Genomic DNA, 23,791 nt, shown 5'->3' with positions numbered 1-23,791 from the left:
CTCCATCCACCACCAAAGGCGTGGGAGCTGTCCTGCCCCTCCTCTAGGACTTATGGCCCTGATGTCACAGCTCTGTGGTGGCACAGGGGGCTGCTGCTGCCCACACCCGAGGCGGTGGGCTCTGGGGCCCATGTGGGCTGCAGCACCTCAGGTGTGGCACCAGGGCCAAGGGCAGGCTTGTCACACAGAAACTGGGTACCCAGGGATGGGAGCCCTTGTGTGGGAAGGGTTTGCTGCCCAGCAGAGGATGCTGGAGGGGATGGCAGGGGGCAGCAGAAGGAGGAACGAGGTTCCCAGCATGAGAGCAAAGGCTGCAGTGGCCAAGGCCAGAGGGCAACAGGCCTGGGCTGTGCAGCCCTGGCAGGAGAGGGCTTTGCTCTCCCAGGTGACTCTGTAGCACCGTGCTGCCTTTGCCAGAGGTGAAGCTCATCTCCAAGAATGACTAGCTTCTGCTGCTGCTGCTGCTGGTTCTGAGCAAGTCCCTGGGGGAGGCCAGGCTGTGATCCAGCCCTCCTGTGGCTATCCTGCTGGTGGCAGGGCAGCTAGAGAGCAGCTCTGCAGAGAAGGACCTTTGGGTGCCAGAGGATAAGCAGCTGAGATTGAATGATTGATGCACCTTCATGGCAAATGCCAACAGCTGTGGTGGCTGCATTAGGAAAAGCATCGCTGGCTGATGGATGGAGGTGACCCTTCCCTCATCTTAGCATTGCTGAGGCCACATCTGCAGTGCTGTGTCCAGGATGGGCTTCCCAGGGCAAGAATGTTGTTGACCTACTAAAGCAAGAGTTGCAACGGGCCATCAAATTGTTTGAAGAGACTGGAGCATCTTTCCCAGGAAGAAAGGGAGACAGATCTGTGCCTCTTCAGTCTGGAGAATAAAAGCCTTGTGAGGTTCTTACGAATGTATATAAAATTTCACAAGATCCCAAGAAAACACTTTTTGACTTTGCAGGTGATCAATCACTGGATCTACTTGCCAGGAGAGTTTGTGGAATGTCCATCCATGGAGATATTCCAAAACCAACTAGACGAGGCCATGATTAACTTGCTTAAGCTGACCTGTCTCAGATGCGTTTTGAAATAGAAGATGTCCAGAGACTCTTCCAATCTTCTCTTGTCTCTCATTCTCTGAGTATCAAGAGAAGTTAGACACAAAGAAATGAACAACACATTGCCTTTGACTACAAAGACGGTCGGGTCTATGGAGAGGACCTATGCTGAGGAAGGGCAGAAGTGTGAGGAGGAAGGAGCAGCAGAGAAGTTCTGTACCATCAACCCCCTCTTCACTATCCCCCTAGTGCCTCCATGGCTGTGGGTGTGTAGATGAATTGGGAGCAATGGAGTAATTTGGTCCTGGGAGAAACTGTGAGGGGGAATGGTCATTCATGTGTTGGTCGTTATTCCTCACAATCCAAACTGTTTTTAATTGTCACAAAATGACATTGGTCTATAGGAAGACAACACATCTTTGGCCTTAACGGGGATCGGTTACTATCCCGCTGTCTTTATCCTTACCCAGGAGCATTGGTGGTTGATTTTCTCTATTTATCTAGTTGAGTCAAGCAAGAGGATGAGCAGCTGAGGGGCTGGCTGCCCCATGGCCAAGGTTAACCCACCAGCGGACCACATCACAAATGCTGCCCCCAGCATCAGAAAGACCCTGACAGATTGGAACAAGTCCTGCAGAAGCCAGAAGGATGGTTGAGACCTGGATCATATTTTGAACAAGGAGAAGCTGAGAGAGATTTTGGGGGTTTTGTGAAATTATTTGAGTGATAGACTTGAGCATTGGACCCAGGCCAGTTGGCGGGATCTCAGTCAATTCCCTGTCTCAGTATTTGTCAAAACAAGTCCATGAGGACATGATGTGGCTGGAGGTGTCCTTCGGTGGGCTTGGGTAAGAGACCAACTGTGGCAAGAGCTGTAGGACTTGGTGTAACAAGTGGCAGTGGGAAACTGGTTGTCATCTTATTTAAAACTGGTGATGGATTTATGTGTCACTGAGTCATAGAGGAAGACAGAGGTGACCACATAGGAAAGATCCCTCACTGGGGCTTGGGTGTATGACCAGACATGGAAATGAGCAGTTTTGGGAATTCGTGGGGAAAATTTCCCTGCAGCAATTCCTGCTAGGTGTCCAGGGAACATGGCACAGTGCAGGCACCTCAGTCCCACTCCATTGGTGCCATGGTTTGTTCACCATGACCCCTGGGTCAGCAGAAGGTCCACCCTGCTCTGTGCCCCCACCCTGCAAACTCACACAGCTGAGCCCTACACCCGTGTTTGCCTCACCCAGGACCTTTCCAGAACAGCCCACCCCCAGCTCTACCCCCCTCCCCTGCCCTCTCCCCAGCCCAGGCAGACACAGCAGCCCACGCTGGGCTGGCCCCATGCAATTGCCCACCCAAAGGGGGCTGCAGAGCTCTGGGCACTCACCTCAAAGACCCAGCCTCTCTGAAAGGCACAGCAGATGCTGGTGATCAGAGAGGGATCTCATCCTGCCAGTCAGCCCCAGGGCTGGCACCAGCCATGGCATGAGGGGACAGAGGCCAGTGTCCCCCTCTGTCTGCTGCTCTTCTCTCACACAGACCCTGATGGCCCACTCCTGGCAGCCCCTCTGGGCCAGTCCCTGTCCCCAGCACCAGGCTGCTGGCCTGGGGGCTCCCCAGGCACCTCCTGCTGCACCAGGGACACAGCAGCCTGCCCCAGCTGGGGCGTGCAGAGAGACACCTGCTCTTGCCCAGGGATGTGGTCTCAGGCATGGCCCTGAGCAGGCGGTGCTGCTGTGCAGGGCAGTGGTGCCTGAAAGCCCAGGGAGATGGTCCCAGGTACATCCCTGTTGGTCACCCACCATTCCCATGGGCACTGGGCACCCACACGGGAAGGCTCAACACAGGCCCATCATGCTCACAGAAATGCTACAAAGGCCTCTGGGTCAGACAGGCAGGGTTCCTGCACTTGAGTATATTAAGTGTATGAAGAGATGTATTGTAGGAGAAACAGGATTGTCACAGAGAAATCCACTAAACCCACAGGATGTTTCAAAGATGATGTGTAAATCCTTTGTGAATATATATGGAGAGTTTATTGCTGCTGAGAGATTACTGACTGTATCAGCTTCTTCAGTGCATCCTTGAGCTCCTGGTTCCTCATGCTGTAGATGAGGGGGTTCGCTACTGGAGGCACCACCGAGTACCGGACTGACACCACCAGATTCAGAGATGGGGAAGACATGGAGGGGGGTTTCAGGTGGGCAAACATGGCAGTGCTGAGAAAGAGGGAGACCACGGCCAGGTGAGGGAGGCACGTGGAAAGGAATTTGTTCCGTTCCTGTTCAGAGTTGTTCCTCAGCACAGCCTTGAAGATGTGCATGTAGGAAAGCACAATGTAAAGAAAATAACCAAATCCTATACAAGCACTAAAAAGAAGAAGCCCAGCTTCCTGAGGTAGGCCCGTGAGCAGGAGAGCTTGAGGATCTGGGAGATTTCACAGAAGAACTGTCCCACAGCATTGCCGTGGCAGAGCGGCAGTGACAGTGTATTGGCCGTGTGCAGCGCAGCATTGAGAAACCCACTGGCCCAGGCAGCTGCTGCCATGTGGACACAAGCTCTGCTGCCCAGCAGGGTCCCGTAGTGCAGGGGCTGGCAGATGGCCACGTAGCGGTCATAGGCCACGATGGTGAGGAGAGAATACTCTGCTGATATAAAAAGAAAAAGAAAAAGAGCTGTGTAGCGCATCCTGCATAGGAGATGTCCCTGGTGTCCCACAAGGGGTTGGCCATGGCTTTGCAAAGAGTGGTTGAGATGGAGCCCAGGTCGAGGAGGGAGAGGTTGAGGAGGAAGAAGTACGTGGGGGTATTGAGGTGGTGGTCACTCACTGTGGTGGTGATGTTGAGGAATAGTAGGAAAATACGGGGAATGAGAGAGAATGGTGTGCTTTATGGAGTTGCTACCCAAGGTGGACAATTCCCACAGCAAGCATCTTGAAAATATGGAAGAGATATACATCAAGAAAAGCATGGTCAATGGGGATTGACAGGTTAGGCTGTTCTTGTTGCATGATGTGAGGAGAGTACCAGAGAAGACCTTGTATCAGGGAAAGGATGGGCTGAGGGAAGGTGACATCTTGTGGGCACCTGTGAAGCAGCCCCGCACCTGCTGTGAGTTTCTTCAGTGCTCAGGGAGCAGCCGAGTGCTTTCCCTAATTGGAGAACAGTTTTGGGAAGAAGGGACAGCATCCTTCAGGCTGGCAGGGACCTTTGCAGGATTCTTGACCAACGTCCTGCACAGAGCAGGGCCAGACCCCATTTGTCAAGGCTTTACCTAAATGCATATTGGTCCCTTTCTGGGAAAGAGGCAGCACACAATCTCTGGGAAACCAATTCCAGCATTTGGCTATTGTCACGTTGGAAGAGTTTCTCAGTTGATGTCCTCTGACCATGTCTGCTTTCAGCCCATTCTCTCATGTCCTTTTTCCTTGCAGCATGGACATGAGCCTGACTGTGTCTTCCTGGGACCAGAGCCATGCTGATGCATGTTCCCCCAAGATCTTCCTTTCTCCAGCCATGACAAAACCAGCTGTCTTAAATTGTGATGCTGCAAGTGCTCCACCTCTGACCCTTGTGGTGGGCCTCCAGAGATCTGAGTCCAGTTTACCAATGTCTCTGGTATCCTGGATTCTAGATGTGCTGGATCTATTGTATAACGTGATGAGCAGACAAGCAATAATCATTTGGACTGTCTCTGCGTAGCACAGGATTCTGTTGGCTGCTTTTCCTGACAGCTCATGCTTTGCCTTATGACACCCCAGGACCACCAAAGCCTATCCCACAGAGCTACTACCCAGCGACACAGCCCCCAGCCTCACTCAGTGCAGGGGCTTAGTCCACTCTAAGGAAAAGACTTTGGAATCTTTTTTTATTGTTGGACACCTTTTAAGTACCTTTTCAAACACCCCTGCAGCATGTCTGTCCTTTACATTGGCAACCATTCCTTCAGCACAGTGTCTGCTGTTTTGAATGTGGTGTCATCTACAAATGCTATGAAAAATACCCCTCTCATCTCCTCCAGGTCATCCAAACCAGGCTCAACAGGGCAGGTGGCAGGACAGACCCCAGCAGGACGCTGCTAGCTGGGTGCCTCCAGGCAGAGAACCATGCACTCAACACTTATTTCAGAGACCGACCATCCAGCTGTTTTTATACCCATCCACTTCTGTACCCATGCAGGACACAATATCCTAATGTGGGCACTAGAATGTTGTGGGTCATGATTTCTTAAGCTTTGCTGACTCCCAGTTGAAGACCACCACTGCTCTAAGTCCAGCAATCCTGTCCTTTCCTCGCAGAAAGCAAAGAGGATGTCCAGGCACAATGTCCCCATGGTCAATCCGCTCACCTTCTCTTTCATACACCATGAAATATTATCTCAGTGGACACACTCTGGGGCCTTAATTTCCCCTGCTCATCCTTTGGTCATGTTTTAAAAGCCTGCACCATCGGTGGGTGATGCCACCCCTCCCGCAGCTCTCCCAGTCTCCATGGCCTTTCCCAGAGGATAGAGAGTGGCCTCCCTGTGACAGCAGCCTGCTCTCTCAGCTCCCTGGGATAACGCCCCTGTGCTCCCACGGACTGCTCAAGACTCCCTGAGTTCAAGAGACTTGATCCCCTCCCAGTGCTGGTTGTTCTCCTCCAGAGACCTGCCTGCAGCCACAGAGGCCTGGGAGAACTGGCCGGGGAAGTCAGAGGAGAAGAGGACAGAGACAACCTCAGCTGTACCCACACCTGCCCTTACTCAATTCAGCAGCGGCCACACAGCATCGTTGTTTCTCCCTTACCTGTTTATAGAGAAATAAATATTATGTAGGGTTCCCTTGAATTGCCTCACAGTTTTCAACTCTGTTTTGGATCTCTGAGCAACTGGAAGCTGCTGCCCTTGCAGAGCAGCTCTGCTGAGCTCTGCCACCTGCCTTAGTACTTGGCTCCATCAGTGTCACAGCTCTGTCTGCAACAGCACCAGCTCCACTTGCCTCTGCATGTGCCCCTGGCTGAGGGCACTGCTGACCATCTGGGCTGAAGCCCCCCAGCTGTGGCACCAGCCCAGCTCTGCCATGAGGAGACCTGGAACCAAGTGTCCCCGAGCCCGCGGGTGCAAAGGCTTTGCTTCAGAGCAGAGACCTGGCCTGGGCAAAGGAGAGCTGAGTCTTTGTACCCCTAGGACTATGCAGTGAGGTGCTTCAATTGACTCTGCAATGCTTACTGAAGCACTGAAGACATCCTCCCCGCCCCTGCCTGTAGAACCACCAGACACACACATACACAGACGCTGTTTAGGAGTATGCAGTCTTCCTGGTGTCCTGTCTCATAATGGGTTAACAAAAGTTGATACTGATACACAAAAGTTTTTTTTCCTCAGAGAAATGCCACTGCTGGACAGAAGTGTCTCTACCCAGCTGAGGCAGGGAGCATCAGTGATTGCATCAGGCTGTTCCCCAGCAGGTTCCCCTGCAGCCCCAGGGACACCTGGAGGGAGCCCAGAGGGGCAGAGCAAGGGCTGCCTTGGGCTGCTCCCTGCTGCTGAGCTGGGCCGGGCTCCTGCCATGGAGGGAGCTCATGGCAAGCGGGCAGCACTCCAGAGAGACAGCTCTGCCCACCAGCAGCTCCTCTGCAAAGCACAGCAGGGCTGAGGCACTGCCTGCAGGCACCCAGGGCAGAGGAACCAGGCACCCAGAGCTTCAAGGCAGTCTGGGCTGGGACGATGCTGAGAGCTCACCGTTGGAGAAATCTGCACAGCCCCTGAGCCGGTGAGTCTGTGGCTGCAGGGCAATGCCTCTGCAGTTCCTAGCCGGGTCTGCAGCAGCTGGGGCACCCCCAGCCTGTGGGACCGTGTGGGAGCCTTTTGCTGTGGAGGAGGCCAGTGTGCTGCAGAGCAGGGCTTCCCTGCTGCAGCGTGGGAGGGCCAGGGCATGTGGGCTGCCTTGTGCCAGGGCCGGCTGCAGGGCTGTGAAGGTGGCTGTGCAGGCAGGGGTGCCCAGGGCTGTCCTTGCCAGCAGGGTCCCTGCAGCCCAGGGGGCTGTGTGCTGGGGCAGGGGCTCTGCCGCCTGTCAGGGGCACCTCTCAGCCTGCTCGGGAGGTTCCAGCTGCTTTGTGGGGTATACATTGATACCCAATAGGGAAGGGTCTCTCTGCTGTTGAGAGTGTGCTGATGTGTGAGCGCTGCTTACAAGTGTAGATTACCCTGAGGATAACTCTGGATGAGATTTTTTCATAAGGTAGTTTAGGGCAGAGATCGCTATCGTAATACAGGGCTGTCCTCAGTCTGTTTTCCATTTCCTGCTCTTGGGAGCAGGACAGGGAAGGGAGAGATGGAAACGGAGATCTCTAGTTGGAAGAAGTCACTGAGACTCTTCGCTGGAATTGGGAGTGATGAGGAGGTCTGCCAGGAGCCTTCTGATGTGCCCTCAGCCACTCTTCTGCCTATGAACAGCAGCAGCAGCACCTTTGCTGGAGCCATCAGGGTTGTTCTGACCTGCCCTTTCCCCCTGCGGACAGGACCATGCGCCCAGCCAGTGCCATGCAGACAGGGAGGTTTGTGTGGGGCCAGTGCACAGAGGCTGGGATGGGGTCTGTGAGCACCAACAGGGAAAGACCTGGCACAGGGAAACACCTCCCAGGAGGAAAATCCTGTGGCATCCGATATAAAATCAAGACTTAAAGGAAACTCAAAGCAGAAATGTTGTGGGTGGGAGAATTCAGCAAGCTCTGTATGACCCCCTGCAGTGCAGAGCCTTTCCTCTGAGGCATCCCCCTGGCCTGCTCTCCCCCCAGCAAAGCCTCTGTCCTCAGGGCTGGGGGTCCCGAGGAATGAGCCACCCCCCCTGCAGCCAGAGCTCCAGCAGAGTCGCGGGGCAGCTCTCCAGCCACGTGCCCCGGTCCCTCTGCAGAGCACAGGGGCTGAGAGCAGCTGCCCGGCAATGTTGGTGTGTGGGAGATGGCGAGCAGAGCTGGGCAAGGGCAATGCTGCCCTCAGTGCCCGGCACACTCGTCCTGGCCTCTCTCAGACGCACCCTCACTCTGTTTTGCCTCCTTTCTCCATTGTCTCTGTTATTTGTTACTGTTCCCTTGCTCTTGCTGTCAGGCTCTCTGGGGATGGGTGTTTCAGCTGCAGAGTCACACACTGATCTTGTGGGTCCATTCCTGCAGCTGTGTCCATGGGAACAAGTGTCCCAGTTTTCCTGCCACCTGGGGGGCTGTGGGCAATGCCCTCTGTGGGGATGGGCAATGAGCTGGTTCTCCCTGAATTAGATGCTATATTTAGGGTCCTTTTGTACCTCCCTGACATTTGCTTCCAGGCAGTGAGTTGCCCTGCAGAATGCAAACCTTTCCCCTCGCACCCTTCATGATCTGAAAGCCTCACAGAGAATTGCAGGGATGCTGTGACAGAGAAAATGCTGTTGGGTGGGTGAAATGAGCCCTGTGTGTCCTTGGCTGCAAGTGGGGTGCTGAGACCTCAAGAAATGGTGAGGTGTCTGTGGTGGGTCAGGCTGCTCTCAGCGGTGCCTGGTGGATTTTCAGGGTGACATGGCAGTGTGGTCACCCTCCACCTTAGGAAGGTACAAGCCCAGAGACACTGGGAACCAGATGGACAGACCACCTCCCCGCACAGGCACTCACCCACAGGCAATCCTCTTGCCTCGCAGAGCTCACTGTGTTCCTCCTGAGGGCAGCAGCAATGCTGAGAGTTTCTGACGTATGAGAATACTCCCCACAGGACATCAGAGGGAGCTGTTAAAAGAACTAGAGCTCTTTCAAACTGCCTTCACCCCTCTCATTCCGTAGCCCTTGCAGTGCAGATGCAGACATGGCATGAAGGGACAGAGGCCAGTGTCCCCCTCTGTCTGCTGCTCTTCTCTCACACAGACCCTGATGGCCCACTCCTGGCAGCCCCTCTGGGCCAGTCCCTGTCCCCAGCACCAGGCTGCTGGCCTGGGGGCTCCCCAGGCACCTCCTGCTGCACCAGGGACACAGCAGCCTGCCCCAGCTGGGGCGTGCAGAGAGACACCTGCTCTTGCCCAGGGATGTGGTCTCAGGCGTGGCCCTGAGCAGGCGGTGCTGCTGTGCAGGGCAGCGGTGCCTGAAAGCCCAGGGAGATGGTCCCAGGCACATCCCTGTTGGTCACCCACCATTCTCATGGGCACTGGGCACCCACACGGGAAGGCTCAACACAGGCCCATTCCCTAACGCATTGACCCATGCCCTCCTCCCCTGAGCCATGGGGAACCCAAGCCCAGCAGCACGCTCCTGGGGGCAATTCCTTCAGCCTGTTCCTGAGCTCAGCTTTGGAAGAAGAGCCCAACCTCCAGACATAGGCACTGAGAAAACTCGCTTTTATTACAGAGATGCCACACTGAAGGCCAGCTGCACCATCCTCCCAGGGCCACATACAAAAACCTCTAAGTCACACAGCCTGTGTTCATCCTTTAGGAAAGTGGAGTAGGTGTAGACATTGCAGGACCAAAAGGACTTACACAGATGGAATGATAATAGAACGGGAGGTTCCAGAGATGATGTGGAAATAGCTTGTGAGGGAACATGGCAGCTGATTGCTGCTGAGAGACTACTGATTACATGAGCTTCTTCAGTGCATCCTTGAGCTCCTTGTTCCTCATGCTGTAGATGAGGGGGTTCGCTACTGGAGGCACCACCGAGTACAGGACTGACACCACCAGATTCAGAGATGGGGAAGACATGGAGGGGGGTTTCAGGTGGGCAAACATGGCAGTGCTGAGAAAGATGGAGACCACGGCCAGGTGAGGGAGGCACGTAGAAAAGGCTTTGTGCCGTCCCTGCTCAGAGGGGATCCTCAGCACAGCCCTGAAGATCTGCATATAGGACAGAACAATGAAAACAAAACAGCCAAAGAATAAACAGGCACTAACTACAATAAGCCCAGCTTCCCTGAGGTAGGCATGTGAGCAGGAGAGCTTGAGGATCTGAGGGATTTCCCAGGAGAACTGGTCCAGGGCATTGCCGTGGCAGAGTGGCAGTGAAAGTGTATTGGCCGTGTGCAGTAAAGCGTAGAGAACATCACTGCCATAGAGAGCTACTGCCATGTGGACACAAGGTCTGCTGCCCAGCAGGGTCCCATAGTGCAGGGGTTGGCAGATGGCCATGTAGCGGTCATACGCCATGACGGCGAGGAGAAAATATTCTGCTGAAATGAAAAATACAAAGAGAAAGGCTTGGGCAGCACATTCTGAGTAGGTGATGATCCTGGTGTCCCAGAGTGTGTTGGCCATGGCTTTGGGGAGAGTGGTGGAGATGGATCCCAAGTCGAGGAAGGAGAGATTGAGGAGGAAGAAGTACATGGGGGTGTGGAGGTGTTGGGGTCTGCAGCGGGTCTGCAGATAAGTTAGTTGACTTCAAAGACTTAGTCGTGTACCTTTAAGATGGCCACAAATTGTCAGGTATGTAAACAGGATGGGAAGAATTGGAACTTAGAACCACAGCATACGGGCACCTACAGCAACAGCAAATAGCAAGCAAGAAGAAGGACAGAAAAACCTATCAGGGTTTAACACCTGCACTGTCTAAGATATATAAATAGTTTGTATAAACAATAAAGGCCATTTTGTCTGAACCCAGCCACGCAGACATAGTGTTTCTTTTAAGTCTGCCTTGACTTGCGTCACCACATGGAGGTGTTGGTTACCCGCTACAGCAGTGATGATGACGCTGTTAGCCAGGAGGGCAGCCAGGTAAATGCCCAGCAAAAGCAAGAAGGTCAAGAGCTGCAGCTCCCGTGTGTCTGCCAATGCCAGGAGAAGGAACTGGGTGACCCAGCTGCTATTTGACATCAGCTTCCTCTGGGCATGGGGACCTGTTCAAAGAGGAAAGACTGGGTACAACTTAGAAGACACTTCTCTGAGCCAAGTGAAAGCCCTTTCTCCTAGATCTGCCCCCACTGCCCCATGTCCCCGCCTCTGCCGTTCCTAGGAGAGCTCCCTTCAGAGCCGTGGCTGGAGCTGTGCTGAGTGCTGGCCGAGTGTGCTGTGAGGAGCAGGGGCTGTGCCCGCTGGCTGCCCAGCAGTGAGCCCTGCTCTGCAGCAGGGGCTTCATGGGAACCGTGGGGGCAGGGGCCAATCCTGGCCTTGGACTTGGTCAGACCCAACAGCTCCCAGCACAGAAGGGCCTGTCAGCATCTGCTCTGCCCGTGCTGAGCAACGGTCATGGCCAGAGTCAGGTCAGGAGGGTTTTGTGCTGTGCTCAGGGAGAGCAGGGTGAGTGCTGAGAGGCAAGGGGACTGTCTGTGCCTTAGGGCAGTGTGAGGGAATCTGGTGTGTCCCTCCAGCTCCTTCTCAGCTGCCCAGCTCTGCTGGATGAGGAGGTACCGAACAGCCCGGACCCTATGGGCTAAGGGCTGTGATGGGTGGGAGAGGAGAGAAGACTTGTGCTGTTCAGGGAAGGCATCTGCAATGTACGGCACAGCTGGGTGGTGATCCATCTCCCCCACTTAAGTTTTACCCTCAGCATTCCTCCACTGCCCCTGGCCCCCTCTGTCTGTACCTCACCGGCCTGGAGCTGTCCCTGCCAGCAGCTCTTTCTCTGGCCCCAGGGCTCTTCCCTGCCAGCGCTCACAGAGCCCAGCTCAGCCCCTGTGTGCCCAGTTCTGCCCTGCAGCCACTCTCTGTTTGCATGCCTAAAAGAACAACAGGTCACCCAAACCCTGATGGAAAAGGAAAGCTGATGCTGGTTTGATCTGCAGGATGGTGGGGAGGGAAGGCACTTGCTGAGCTTCCTCATCAACCTGACTGATTCCTGAACTGTCTCAGTCCCTACTCTGACCTGCACAGCTCAGTTTCAATTGCCGCCAAGTGGAGCCAGAGAAAAGTTGCAGCAGAGATTCAGGCAAGCACAGATCCAAACAGGAATCTCCTACAATGAACGAGCTCATGAAAATTCCCCTTGGAAATAACCTGGGCATGAGCTGGAAATATGAGATAATCTGACCATGCAGCACCTGCTGAATACCACAAGGACCCAGTCCTAATGGGCATCATTCTATCCACCCACAGCTTCTCCCCACAGCACCATGGGGAGCTCCCGAGCAGGCTAAGAGGTGCCCCTGACAGGCGGCAGAGCCCCTGCCCCAGCACACAGCCCCCTGGGCTGCAGGGACCCTGCTGGCAAGGACAGCCCTGGGCTCGCCCTGCAGTAGAGGACGGGGAAGAGAGAGAAGGCTGCTGCCCTGCAGCGCTCATGCACATGTGCAAGCCCACGTGTGCAGGTCCAACTTCTGTTAGTGAGGACTGGCAGGTTTCTTGGACAGGCACTGGGAAGGCAGTCAGGTGTCGGGTGGCCTGAGGGTCCTGACCTCTTCTTCCTCAGCCAAAGTGCCACGAGTCCCAGAATCACACAATGGTCGTTGTTGGAGGGAACCTCTGGAGGTTATCTAGTCCAACGCCCTGCAAAAGCAGGCTGTGCTAGAGCAGGTTGCACAAACTCCTGTGCAGGTGGTGCTGGAATGTTTCCAGAGGCCTCTCTGGGCAGCCGGTGCCAGTGATCTTAAGCTGGAGTGCTGTGCAAGGGTCCCTGTGCTGGTGGGGGGCAGTGCCTGGACTAGCTGCAACATCAAGGCACTGCAAAGGGGCAAGGAGATGATGAGCACAACAGGCCCATGCCACGCTCCCTGCCTCCCCACATGACAGTGCCTGTGCCCAGGTCCCTGATGGCTGTGGAGGCCACCTGGCACTGGGCACCCTTTCCCCTGGCTACCCGGAGGCTGCCTTAGGCTCTCTCTAGTCCACTCAGGCCCCCTTCTGAGGCCTTCGTTGCACCCCAGACCCCTCTGCAGAGCCTCAAGCCCTCAAAAAGACACCGGACTGGGGGCCCGGTCCCCTAGTCTCGACCATTCCACTCGAGTCCCCGCGGCACCCCTCCATAGGGGTCTGGTATGCCCCAGGCCTCCGGTTGCTCCTCTAGCGTGGCCGCTACTACAGCCAGAAGGCAGCCAGGGAGGGGGGCAACTGCCGAGCAGCAGCAGCAGCAGCCTCTTTGCTCCCACTCAAAGCTCATGGCGCTCCCTGCGGCCACTGCAGCCGTAGGCTTGGGCTTGGAAACGTGGCGCAGCTGTGAAAGCAGAGCAGCCTGGGGAAGCCCAGGAACTCCGTGGCATGAGCAAAGGCCCCAGCTCGTGGATTTGCCCTGAAGCCCAGCTGGCCCTGAGAGGCCACTTTCAAGCTGGCTTGCGCCTCGTACAGAAGCCCACAGGGATGCCAGCAGGAGCCAGCCTAAGGCATCCTCTGCTTCCAACTGCCACCCCCAAGGCTCTGAGCCCTCCAATGACCTGCCTTCCTTCCTTCCGCTGTTCCCTCATGCTTCTCTCGGAGCAGGCAGAGCTTCAGCCCTTTGCGGTGACCCTTTGTGCCCGACTTGGCAGCCTGCCTCCTTCGGCAGGTGCCGGCTCTGGAAGTCCTTGCCTCGCACAGGAGACTGCAGTGCACGGGCGCATGGTTAGCCATGCCAACGGAAAGACTTTATTGCAAGAAGGCAGCCTGCTGAGTTCTGCCGTTGCGAGCAGCGCGGGCAGGACAGAGCAGGCCCTTGTCACTGAGGCTGCCTTTCATCAGCAGGAATTGCCCCAGCAGGAAACGGTCGTCATGCGCTGCAGCCTGCCCTGGATGCTCCTCATGGTGCTGCTCCAAGCTATTTTGCCCTTAGGTACTGCAGGAGCTCCTGCAGCCGAGTAAAGAAGTCCAGCAGCTTCTGGACTGGAAACGGGCAGGGTGGAAACCGGCTCGATTCTGTTGGCCTTGGCCTTGGCCTCTGAACGGGGGTGTATGTGAAGCCTGGCTGTGGCCTTGCAGTAGTGGTTACTGCTGGGCGCAGGCCCATCTGCGCCAGGATCCAGTCGTAGAAGTGCTGGGTGGAGGTGTAGACTCCGGGCTTCCTTCCTCTCGCACAGCCCGTCCCCCAGCTGGTCACGCCAACAAGCCAGAAGTAGTCGGCGCTCTTGTCTTGGCACACGAGAGGCCCACCGCTGTCCCCCTGCAGTGCGGGAGAGAGGATGAAGGGGTTGTTGGGTGGCCACCGTCAGCCCGGTGGCTGGCTCCTTCTCTCTCACGGCACCTGCCAGAGCTGCATTCAGTGGCCAGCCAAGCTGTGTAGAAGCTTGCCTGGCAGGGGGCGGTGGGCCTGTAAGGCAGGGCTCGCTCTCACCGCGGCACGGTGGTGGTGAAGGTGTGTCAGACGGCTGGGATGGTGGAGCTGTGGGCTGCCAAGGGCACCGGGTGGGCCTTCTGGGCAGCGTGCCAGGCCTCTGGGACAAGGCGGGCAGGCCCTGAGCAAGGGCCTGCCCATGGGGAAGGGCGGGTAAGGCCCTCAGCGGTGGGGACCCAGCCATGGGAGTGTGAGTGGCCAGCAAAAGGCCGTGATGGCGCACGTTTGGGCGGTTGTGGCGGGGCTGCCTGTGCTGCCGGGGCTTGGCTTGTAGCACGCTCCTACCTGGCAGGTGTCGATGCCGCCCTGCGGGTAGCCAGCACAGATGTTGTGGCTGTGGATGGCCCCCCTGTACCAGCCGCTGCTGTTACAGACCCTGGCATCAATGAGGTGGACCTGGGCCTCCTGCAGCGCGTATGCCGATCCTCCAGCTGTGAAGAGCACAGAAAGGAATGAACACCCAGCAGCTCATTGCCAGTTCTCCTCCCCCGTCTGGCTGAAGCCCTCCCCCGGGGCTTGGCTTTGCATGCCGACAGGCGCTGGACCGCTCTTGCCTTTCTGCCTTGCTCTGGGTCAATGGCGCCGGCCCCTCTCTGGAAGAGAGAGGCATACGCCCCCACAGCCTGACTCTGGCTTTCGCCTCTGCCACCAGGAAGCGCATCCGGCTTCCCCAAGCTGGCCAAGCTTGCACTGGTGCCGCCACTGTGTTTGGGCCACTCACCTCTTGCTTTCCTGGCACCCCAGCCACTGACGTAGCAGGCCGTCAGCTCTGAGACTCTCAGCGAGGCGTCGGGCACACAGGCAAGCTGTACGTAGCTGTTGCACTGGACAGGCTGGTCCAGTTCCAGCAAGGCAATGTCATTCCTCTGCGTGACGTTCCAGTAGTGCTGGTGAACCAGCAGCCGCCTGACGGCGCGCACCTGAGCCTCAGGTCCCAGCTGAGTCAGCTGGGTGGCACCGAGCACCACGCGCAAGATGGCGATGTGCCTGGAAGGCAGATGGAGAGAGGGCTCAGAGGGAGCGCAGCCACGTGCTGCAGCAGCCCGGCACTTGCCCTGCCTTCTTCTCGACGAGGGAGAGAGGCAAGCAGCGCTAGGGAGGCTGCGACTGCCCTCGCGTGCCTTGGGCTCAAGCAGTGTCGAGCGGGAGGCTGCTGGGAAGCAGTGGCACGAGCCCAGCCTTCTCCTGAGCAGCCCCTCGGCGGGGCTCCGGAGTGCCCAGGCACTGGGCGTACTGCAGGGCAACGGGACGGCAGTAGCACGTGCTGCTGCGCTCAGGGCACCTGCTAGTGTTGTGGGGCTAGCCCCGACCCCTGGTCCTCCTTACCTGACCTCGATGAAGCAGTGGGCTGCTGTGAGGACCCACTGTGGGCTGATGAGGGAGCCCCCGCAGATGTGCGCCGTGCCTCCTTCCACGAGAGCCTGGATGCTGACGATCCAGGGCCAGGCCCCTGGCTGGGCATCTGTGCCACCCACGACGCGCGACATGCCGTAGTGCAAAGCCATGGGACGAAGCCCGCAGCTCCCTCTGTAACCAGAAACTCCTTACTGTGCTGTTGGATGGCTTGCGCCGTTGCGGCTGAAGGCCAGCCGCCTTCCCTCCCCACAAGGCGTGGCCAGAAGGGCCGAGGAAACCCGTGGGGCCAAAACCCACTCCCCTCGCCCCGCTTTCTGCTTCAGCCCGTAGACGAGTTGTGCCGGCAGCCTGGCTGCTGTCAAGGCACTGAGCCTGCCACATGGCTTTCAGAAATCTGGGGGGTGGCCACGGGGGACAAGCAGGCCCCCTCCAGTGAAGCCACCAAGGCTTGCCCAAGCTCCCTCCCAGAGCCTCGGGCCACTTACCCACAGCTGTCCCATGTGCCGTGCACAGGACAGCACGCGGCCAGCAGGACAACGAGGAGACGCAGAAAATCCATCGCTGCCAGCCACATGTGGCAGCTGCAAGGACGAGGGCTTGTCGCCACCAGTACGGCTGCTGACGTACTGGCCGCAGGATTCCCGTTGCCCAGGGTTCCCTTGGACGTGGGACTGATGTCACAGAGTGCCTGGTTCCGGGTGCTGGGCGTGGTGGTGTCGGGGGGGCGGGGGGGGGTGGGGCGGGGGGGTGAGGGTAGGGAGGGGAGGCAATAGGAGGGGCTCCAAGCAGGAGTGGAAGCAGAAGCTGGGATCACTTTGCCTTTGCAGTCTATGAAATCTGCTGGTTTGATGGTACGAACTTGTTACTGAATTGATCATAAAAATCCCCAAAAGATATTCAGAGTTGACTGGAGGTGTTCCACATGTTGTGATAGCCCCTGTACAACACTTTTGTGCTGCATGGGCGCTGTCAGACTCTACTGCCCTTCAAGTGGCTCTTGGCAATTTTCAAGGGCAAGTTCAGTACCATCATCCACCTCATGCACTTTGGACAATGACTGTAGATCTAACTTTGCAGCCACGGCAACTGAGTTGGAGACGACCAATCAAAGGTGATACGGTATTTACAGATGGGTCTGGAAAAGTGGGAAAAGCCGCAGTGGCTTGGAAAAAAATGGGCAATGGCCTTCCCAAATTGTGCATCAGGAGGGATCATCGCAAGTCATGGCGTTGCGGGCTGCGGCCTTGGCATTTCCTTATTTCCCAGGCCCTGTTAATCTCATTACTGATTCAGCCTGTGTGGCAGCCCTCCTTTCCCAGTTGGACATGGCTGTCCATGGCCATATCAACCATCCTAAGCTTTTTGGCAATTTTGACTGTAGTTCGGGAAGGGATTTGGAAACGCCGTTCTCCATTCTATGTTATGCATGTTACTGCCACACTTCCCTACGCGGTTCTGCAATCGATGGCAACGCTGGAGTTGATGCTCCAGTTTCTGTGGCTCTGTCGGTGCCTGTTCCTGAGGCCCACCTGCAGGTCGTGTTAGCCCACCAATCTTATCATCAGAATTGGCGATGCTTGTATCAACAGATTGGCCAAAAGAGTCTCTCTCAGGCTGCTGCACGCAGCATTGTTGCAGCCTGTCCAGACTGTCCAAACGGTATCCCCGTGCCCAGTTTTGGAGTTAATGCCAGAGGCCTTCAAGCTTTCCAGCGCTGGTGTTACAACCGATGTAACTCGTTGCAATGCCGGCGGGGGATCCCCAGCAATTTGGTATTCCCCATTCCCCTGCGGGCCAAGCCATCGATGAATGCATGAATGATACTCTTAAACGCCTGCTTGAAAAACAGAAAAGGGGAATGAGGGGAATGACCCAGAGGAACGTTCAGAGAAAGCATGCTATATTTTGAACTTTTTGACAATCTCTGTCGACCATGCGGTGCCTCCCATTGTACGATATTTTGTGTCAATTGGTGACAAGCAGCAAAAGCACCAAGGTGTCTTAGTACGCGTGAAAGACCCTCATACCAGGCATTGGTCAGGACCGCATGGATTGTTAACTTGGGGGAGAGGTGATGCTTGTGTTTCTACAGATGAAGGCACGCGATGGATACCTGCTCGCTGTGTGCGGCCTGAGCTTAGCGTGCCGGACTGTGGGAGCGTGGGAGCGCTGCCGCCGCCAGTCAACCTAACAACTGATGTGTGGGTCTCCTTAGCACAGCAACCGAGCACATCCTGGCTTGGTGTGCCCTTCCTGACTTGCAAACATTGTTGCAAAAAAGTGAATGTATGTGGGGAATGAAGAATCTTACTGAAAGCCTTGATATCGGGGATGAGTGATTACCTCTGTATAATGTTAATCCAAAAGAAGCTGATATTGTTTGCACTTTGAGTGTCGATAGTTGTCTTTATGTAGATGCAATGTAGTAGGAGGCTATGATGGGACCATGACACCCACATAAATCAACACGTGAACATGTTGATAAGCACAATGCACTTAAATGCAATATAGCTTTGGATGAAGCAGGTAATGATGTAGTTGATTTATGGAACTGGCGGGAACGTATTGCAGTGGTTCTTCTCTTCTCCGGAGTAACAGCAGGGAAAGCATTCAAGAGTTAAATCACCTTGTTTGTTAGGCAGTTAAGAACGCGAGTCAAATTGGCCACTGTTGCATACAAAACAGAGCAAGTATTGGCTTTTTGTTGTTGGCTCAAGGACATGGCTGTGAGGATTTTGATGGTACATGCTGCGTGGATTTTAGGCGCCCCATTGCAGCAACATGTTATCAAAACCTGAGAAAATGTCAGCCTTTTTGGCATCCATTCACTCAGTTGGCAGTATCGTTTCTTTGCTATTGCCTTGGTTGCCGTCATGTTTGCAAGGGCCCTGCAGAACACGGAAAACCTGGTACTAGCTGTTCAAAAAACAAACAAAAAAAAAAGGGGGTGTGTGTGTGTGTGTCGGTAATTGTAGAATCGTACTGAACGGAGACAGTGGGTTGTTTTGACATTGATAACGTGCAGTTTTGGCCTTGCTTTGGCGATGTGCAGCTGAGATCCTGCAGAAGAGTTCAATAACTTTGAGGGAGTATGAGAAGAAACTAGGATGCGACAGAAACAAAGGAGGAATGCGATCTCACCTCTAGAAGATAAGGAACCAGCATGAACAGTAGAGAGTAGCCTAGAGTGAACAGCGCTAAGGAACGTGTTGTATGAATTTGACTGATCACTCAAACTCTGTTCATAAGCAGCTTGCAGAGTTGAGAAAAAACGTACAGGCCATAAAGGTTGAGAACGGGTTAACGGACTGGCTGCAGAGTTTAGGAATTACTGGAGGGTTAAAAGACTTGTTTCTGCACAGGATAACGATGTTAATTGCCATTGTAATCTCTTTAGTGATAATGGGCTGCGTGTGGAATTGCTTTATGAGAATGGTGAACAGATTGATAAAAGGGGTCTGGATCGCTCAACAACAAAAAGGGGGATTTGTGGAGTGGCTGGAAGGCAACGGACGTATTATGAGCAATGCAGACCACGTAACTTTGTTGTAATAGCAGGCCGAGCAGGCCGCAGCTGTAACAAGCTGCAGGTGTTGTGAAGGACATATGCAAGGCCAAGAGAGACAAAGAGACTGTGTATTCGCAGAGAGATAAGAGATCTGGACAGAGAGGTGAGGAAAAACCGGATGCCTGCACAAGGGGGGAGCAGCGTGTGGGCACCACACCGGGACCAATCCTAGGGGAGGTGGAAGCGTGTGAACGAGTCGTTTTAAGCTATGACCTTTTACATAACAAAGCCTGCGTAGCGTGTGTATTTTGAGCTGGGGGTATGAATTGCTGTGAGTCTGTTAATAGCGCCGGTAGAGTATAAGTTGCTGTGTATCCCTTAATAACGTGGCACGAACTTGATCACATTGGTCGTATCAGTTGTGTCCGAGCCTTCTGCGTCAACAGGGTAGTGCCACTGGCTCTGCCGTCACACCAGGCCAGTGGTGTGGGACACAGTAGAGGGAGCCCGGGGGTAGGAGAGCCGCTACATGGCAGCGACAGCGGCAGGGCCTGTGCAGGCTGGTGCTCCCTTGGCAGAACATCTGCGCTCGCCCTGCAGTAGAGGACGGGGAAGAGAGAGAAGGCTGCTGCCCTGCAGCGCTCATGCACATGTGCAAGCCCACGTGTGCAGGTCCAACTTCTGTTAGTGAGGACTGGCAGGTTTCTTGGACAGGCACTGGGAAGGCAGTCAGGTGTCGGGTGGCCTGAGGGTCCTGACCTCTTCTTCCTCAGCCAAAGTGCCACGAGTCCCAGAATCACACAATGGTCGTTGTTGGAGGGAACCTCTGGAGGTTATCTAGTCCAACGCCCTGCAAAAGCAGGCTGTGCTAGAGCAGGTTGCACAAACTCCTGTGCAGGTGGTGCTGGAATGTTTCCAGAGGCCTCTCTGGGCAGCCGGTGCCAGTGATCTTAAGCTGGAGTGCTGTGCAAGGGTCCCTGTGCTGGTGGGGGGCAGTGCCTGGACTAGCTGCAACATCAAGGCACTGCAAAGGGGCAAGGAGATGATGAGCACAACAGGCCCATGCCACGCTCCCTGCCTCCCCACATGACAGTGCCTGTGCCCAGGTCCCTGATGGCTGTGGAGGCCACCTGGCACTGGGCACCCTTTCCCCTGGCTACCCGGAGGCTGCCTTAGGCTCTCTCTAGTCCACTCAGGCCCCCTTCTGAGGCCTTCGTTGCACCCCAGACCCCTCTGCAGAGCCTCAAGCCCTCAAAAAGACACCGGACTGGGGGCCCGGTCCCCTAGTCTCGACCATTCCACTCGAGTCCCCGCGGCACCCCTCCATAGGGGTCTGGTATGCCCCAGGCCTCCGGTTGCTCCTCTAGCGTGGCCGCTACTACAGCCAGTAGGCAGCCAGGGAGGGGGGCAACTGCCGAGCAGCAGCAGCAGCAGCCTCTTTGCTCCCACTCAAAGCTCATGGCGCTCCCTGCGGCCACTGCAGCCGTAGGCTTGGGCTTGGAAACGTGGCGCAGCTGTGAAAGCAGAGCAGCCTGGGGAAGCCCAGGAACTCCGTGGCATGAGCAAAGGCCCCAGCTCGTGGATTTGCCCTGAAGCCCAGCTGGCCCTGAGAGGCCACTTTCAAGCTGGCTTGCGCCTCGTACAGAAGCCCACAGGGATGCCAGCAGGAGCCAGCCTAAGGCATCCTCTGCTTCCAACTGCCACCCCCAAGGCTCTGAGCCCTCCAATGACCTGCCTTCCTTCCTTCTGCTGTTCCCTCATGCTTCTCTCGGAGCAGGCAGAGCTTCAGCCCTTTGCGGTGACCCTTTGTGCCCGACTTGGCAGCCTGCCTCCTTCGGCAGGTGCCGGCTCTGGAAGTCCTTGCCTCGCACAGGAGACTGCAGTGCACGGGCGCATGGTTAGCCATGCCAACGGAAAGACTTTATTGCAAGAAGGCAGCCTGCTGAGTTCTGCCGTTGCGAGCAGCGCGGGCAGGACAGAGCAGGCCTTTGTCACTGAGGCTGCCTTTCATCAGCAGGAATTGCCCCAGCAGGAAACGGTCGTCGTGCGCTGCAGCCTGCCCTGGATGCTCCTCATGGTGCTGCTCCAAGCTATTTTGCCCTTAGGTACTGCAGGAGCTCCTGCAGCCGAGTAAAGAAGTCCAGCAGCTTCTGGACTGGAAACGGGCAGGGTGGAAACCGGCTCGATTCTGTTGGCCTTGGCCTTGGCCTTGGCCTCTGAACGGGGGTGTATGTGAAGCCTGGCTGTGGCCTTGCAGTAGTGGTTACTGCTGGGCGCAGGCCCATCTGCGCCAGGATCCAGTCGTAGAAGTGCTGGGTGGAGGTGTAGACTCCGGGCTTCCTTGCTCTCGCACAGCCCGTCCCCCAGCTGGTCACGCCAACAAGCCAGAAGTAGTCGGCGCTCTTGTCTTGGCACACGAGAGGCCCACCGCTGTCCCCCTGCAGTGCGGGAGAGAGGATGAAGGGGTTGTTGGGTGGCCACCGTCAGCCCGGTGGCTGGCTCCTTCTCTCTCACGGCACCTGCCAGAGCTGCATTCAGTGGCCAGCCAAGCTGTGTAGAAGCTTGCCTGGCAGGGGGCGGTGGGCCTGTAAGGCAGGGCTCGCTCTCACCGCGGCACGGTGGTGGTGAAGGTGTGTCAGACGGCTGGGATGGTGGAGCTGTGGGCTGCCAAGGGCACCGGGTGGGCCTTCTGGGCAGCGTGCCAGGCCTCTGGGACAAGGCGGGCAGGCCCTGAGCAAGGGCCTGCCCATGGGGAAGGGCGGGTAAGGCCCTCAGCGGTGGGGACCCAGCCATGGGAGTGTGAGTGGCCAGCAAAAGGCCGTGATGGCGCACGTTTGGGCGGTTGTGGCGGGGCTGCCTGTGCTGCCGGGGCTTGGCTTGTAGCACGCTCCTACCTGGCAGGTGTCGATGCCGCCCTGCGGGTAGCCAGCACAGATGTTGTGGCTGTGGATGGCCCCCCTGTACCAGCCGCTGCTGTTACAGACCCTGGCATCAATGAGGTGGACCTGGGCCTCCTGCAGCGCGTATGCCGATCCTCCAGCTGTGAAGAGCACAGAAAGGAATGAACACCCAGCAGCTCATTGCCAGTTCTCCTCCCCCGTCTGGCTGAAGCCCTCCCCCGGGGCTTGGCTTTGCATGCCGACAGGCGCTGGACCGCTCTTGCCTTTCTGCCTTGCTCTGGGTCAATGGCGCCGGCCCCTCTCTGGAAGAGAGAGGCATACGCCCCCACAGCCTGACTCTGGCTTTCGCCTCTGCCACCAGGAAGCGCACCCGGCTTCCCCAAGCTGGCCAAGCTTGCACTGGTGCCGCCACTGCGTTTGGGCCACTCACCTCTTGCTTTCCTGGCACCCCAGCCACTGACGTAGCAGGCTGTCAGCTCTGAGACTCTCAGCGAGGCGTCGGGCACACAGGCAAGCTGTACGTAGCTGTTGCACTGGACAGGCTGGTCCAGTTCCAGCAAGGCAATGTCATTCCTCTGCGTGACGTTCCAGTAGTGCTGGTGAACCAGCAGCCGCCTGACGGCGCGCACCTGAGCCTCAGGTCCCAGCTGAGTCAGCTGGGTGGCACCGAGCACCACGCGCAAGACGGTGATGTGCCTGGAAGGCAGATGGAGAGAGGGCTCAGAGGGAGCGCAGCCACGTGCTGCAGCAGCCCGGCACTTGCCCTGCCTACTGCTGGACGAGGGAGAGAGGCAAGCAGCGCTAGGGAGGCTGCGACTGCCCTCGCGTGCCTTGGGCTCAAGCAGTGTCGAGCGGGAGGCTGCTGGGAAGCAGTGGCACGAGCCCAGCCTTCTCCTGAGCAGCCCCTCGGCGGGGCTCCGGAGTGCCCAGGCACTGGGCGTACTGCAGGGCAACGGGACGGCAGTAGCACGTGCTGCTGCGCTCAGGGCACCTGCTAGTGTTGTGGGGCTAGCCCCGACCCCTGGTCCTCCTTACCTGACCTCGATGAAGCAGTGGGCTGCTGTGAGGACCCACCGTGGGCTGATGAGGGAGCCCCCGCAGATGTGCGCCGTGCCTCCTTCCACGAGAGCCTGGATGCTGACGATCCAGGGCCAGGCCCCTGGCTGGGCATCTGTGCCACCCACGACACGCGACAAGCCGTAGTGCAAAGCCATGGGACGAAGCCCGCAGCTCCCTCTGTAACCAGAAACTCCTTACTGTGCTGTTGGATGGCTTGCGCCGTTGCGGCTGAAGGCCAGCCGCCTTCCCTCCCCACAAGGCGTGGCCAGAAGGGCCGAGGAAACCCGTGGGGCCAAAACCCGCTCCCCTCGCCCCGCTTTCTGCTTCAGCCCGTAGACGAGTTGTGCCGGCAGCCTGGCTGCTGTCAAGGCACTGAGCCTGCCACATGGCTTTCAGAAATCTGGGGGGTGGCCACGGGGGACAAGCAGGCCCCCTCCAGTGAAGCCACCAAGGCTTGCCCAAGCTCCCTCCCAGAGCCTCGGGCCACTTACCCACAGCTGTCCATTGTGCCGTGCACAGGACAGCACGCGGCCAGCAGGACAACGAGGAGACGCAGAAAATCCATCGCTGCCAGCCACATGTGGCAGCTGCAAGGACGAGGGCTTGTCGCCACCAGTACGGCTGCTGACGTACTGGCCGCAGGATTCCTGTTGCCCAGGGTTCCCTTGGACGTGGGACTGATGTCACAGAGTGCCTGGTTCCGGGTGCTGGGCGTGGTGGTGTCGGGGGGGCGGGGGGGGGGTGGGGCGGGGG

General features: G+C 56.8%; 4 protein-coding genes across 4 annotated transcripts; all 4 read right to left on the bottom strand.

The window, feature by feature from the left end:
* Nucleotides 1–3,084: 3,084 nt before the first annotated feature.
* LOC129737501 (olfactory receptor 14J1-like) lies at nt 3,085–3,737 on the bottom strand. Its single transcript, XM_055728323.1, is given in 2 exon segments — nt 3,085–3,425; nt 3,428–3,737. Coding segments are annotated over 2 exon segments (651 nt in total).
* A 5,884-nt stretch (nt 3,738–9,621) lies between these two features.
* Nucleotides 9,622–10,365, bottom strand: LOC102059686 (olfactory receptor 14C36-like). Its single transcript, XM_027802923.2, has one exon. The coding sequence runs from the start codon at nt 10,363–10,365 to the stop codon at nt 9,622–9,624; it is 744 nt and encodes a 247-aa protein (XP_027658724.2).
* A 3,337-nt stretch (nt 10,366–13,702) lies between these two features.
* On the bottom strand, nt 13,703–15,729 carry LOC129737500 (acrosin-like). Its single transcript, XM_055728322.1, has 4 exons — nt 15,542–15,729; nt 14,919–15,202; nt 14,501–14,640; nt 13,703–14,044 (listed from the first exon to the last, which is right to left on the bottom strand). Exons 1-4 carry the CDS (start codon nt 15,718–15,720, stop codon nt 13,703–13,705), a joined length of 945 nt encoding a protein of 314 aa, XP_055584297.1. The 5' UTR covers nt 15,721–15,729.
* A 5,315-nt stretch (nt 15,730–21,044) lies between these two features.
* LOC129737461 (acrosin-like) lies at nt 21,045–23,127 on the bottom strand (the record flags this gene model as incomplete). Its single annotated transcript, XM_055727925.1, has 4 exons — nt 21,045–21,517; nt 21,974–22,113; nt 22,392–22,675; nt 23,015–23,127. Coding segments are annotated over 4 exons (885 nt in total), but the record flags the coding sequence as incomplete, so codon positions are not given.
* Between the last annotated feature and the right edge of the window lie 664 nt (nt 23,128–23,791).

The sequence above is a fragment of the Falco cherrug genome, chromosome 16 (assembly GCF_023634085.1).
Source record: "Falco cherrug isolate bFalChe1 chromosome 16, bFalChe1.pri, whole genome shotgun sequence".
NCBI classification, from domain to species: Eukaryota; Metazoa; Chordata; class Aves; order Falconiformes; family Falconidae; genus Falco; species Falco cherrug.
The sequence above is the reverse complement of the archived record's forward strand: the minus strand, read 5'-3'. Positions and strand labels throughout refer to the sequence as shown.

What these genes read in the sequence shown, in the direction of transcription:
- LOC102059686 (XM_027802923.2), bottom strand. Translation starts at nt 10,365, where the DNA reads ATGTACTTCTTCCTCCTCAATCTCTCCTTCCTCGACTTGGGATCCATC.
- LOC129737500 (XM_055728322.1), bottom strand. Translation starts at nt 15,720, where the DNA reads ATGGCTTTGCACTACGGCATGTCGCGCGTCGTGGGTGGCACAGATGCC. An exon ending in AGGTGAGTGGCCCAAACACA is followed by an intron (nt 14,641 to 14,918) that starts GTGGCGGCACCA and finishes TCACAGCTGGAG; the next exon opens with GATCGGCATACGCGCTGCAG. An exon ending in GCGGCATCGACACCTGCCAG is followed by an intron (nt 14,045 to 14,500) that starts GTAGGAGCGTGC and finishes CCCGCACTGCAG; the next exon opens with GGGGACAGCGGTGGGCCTCT.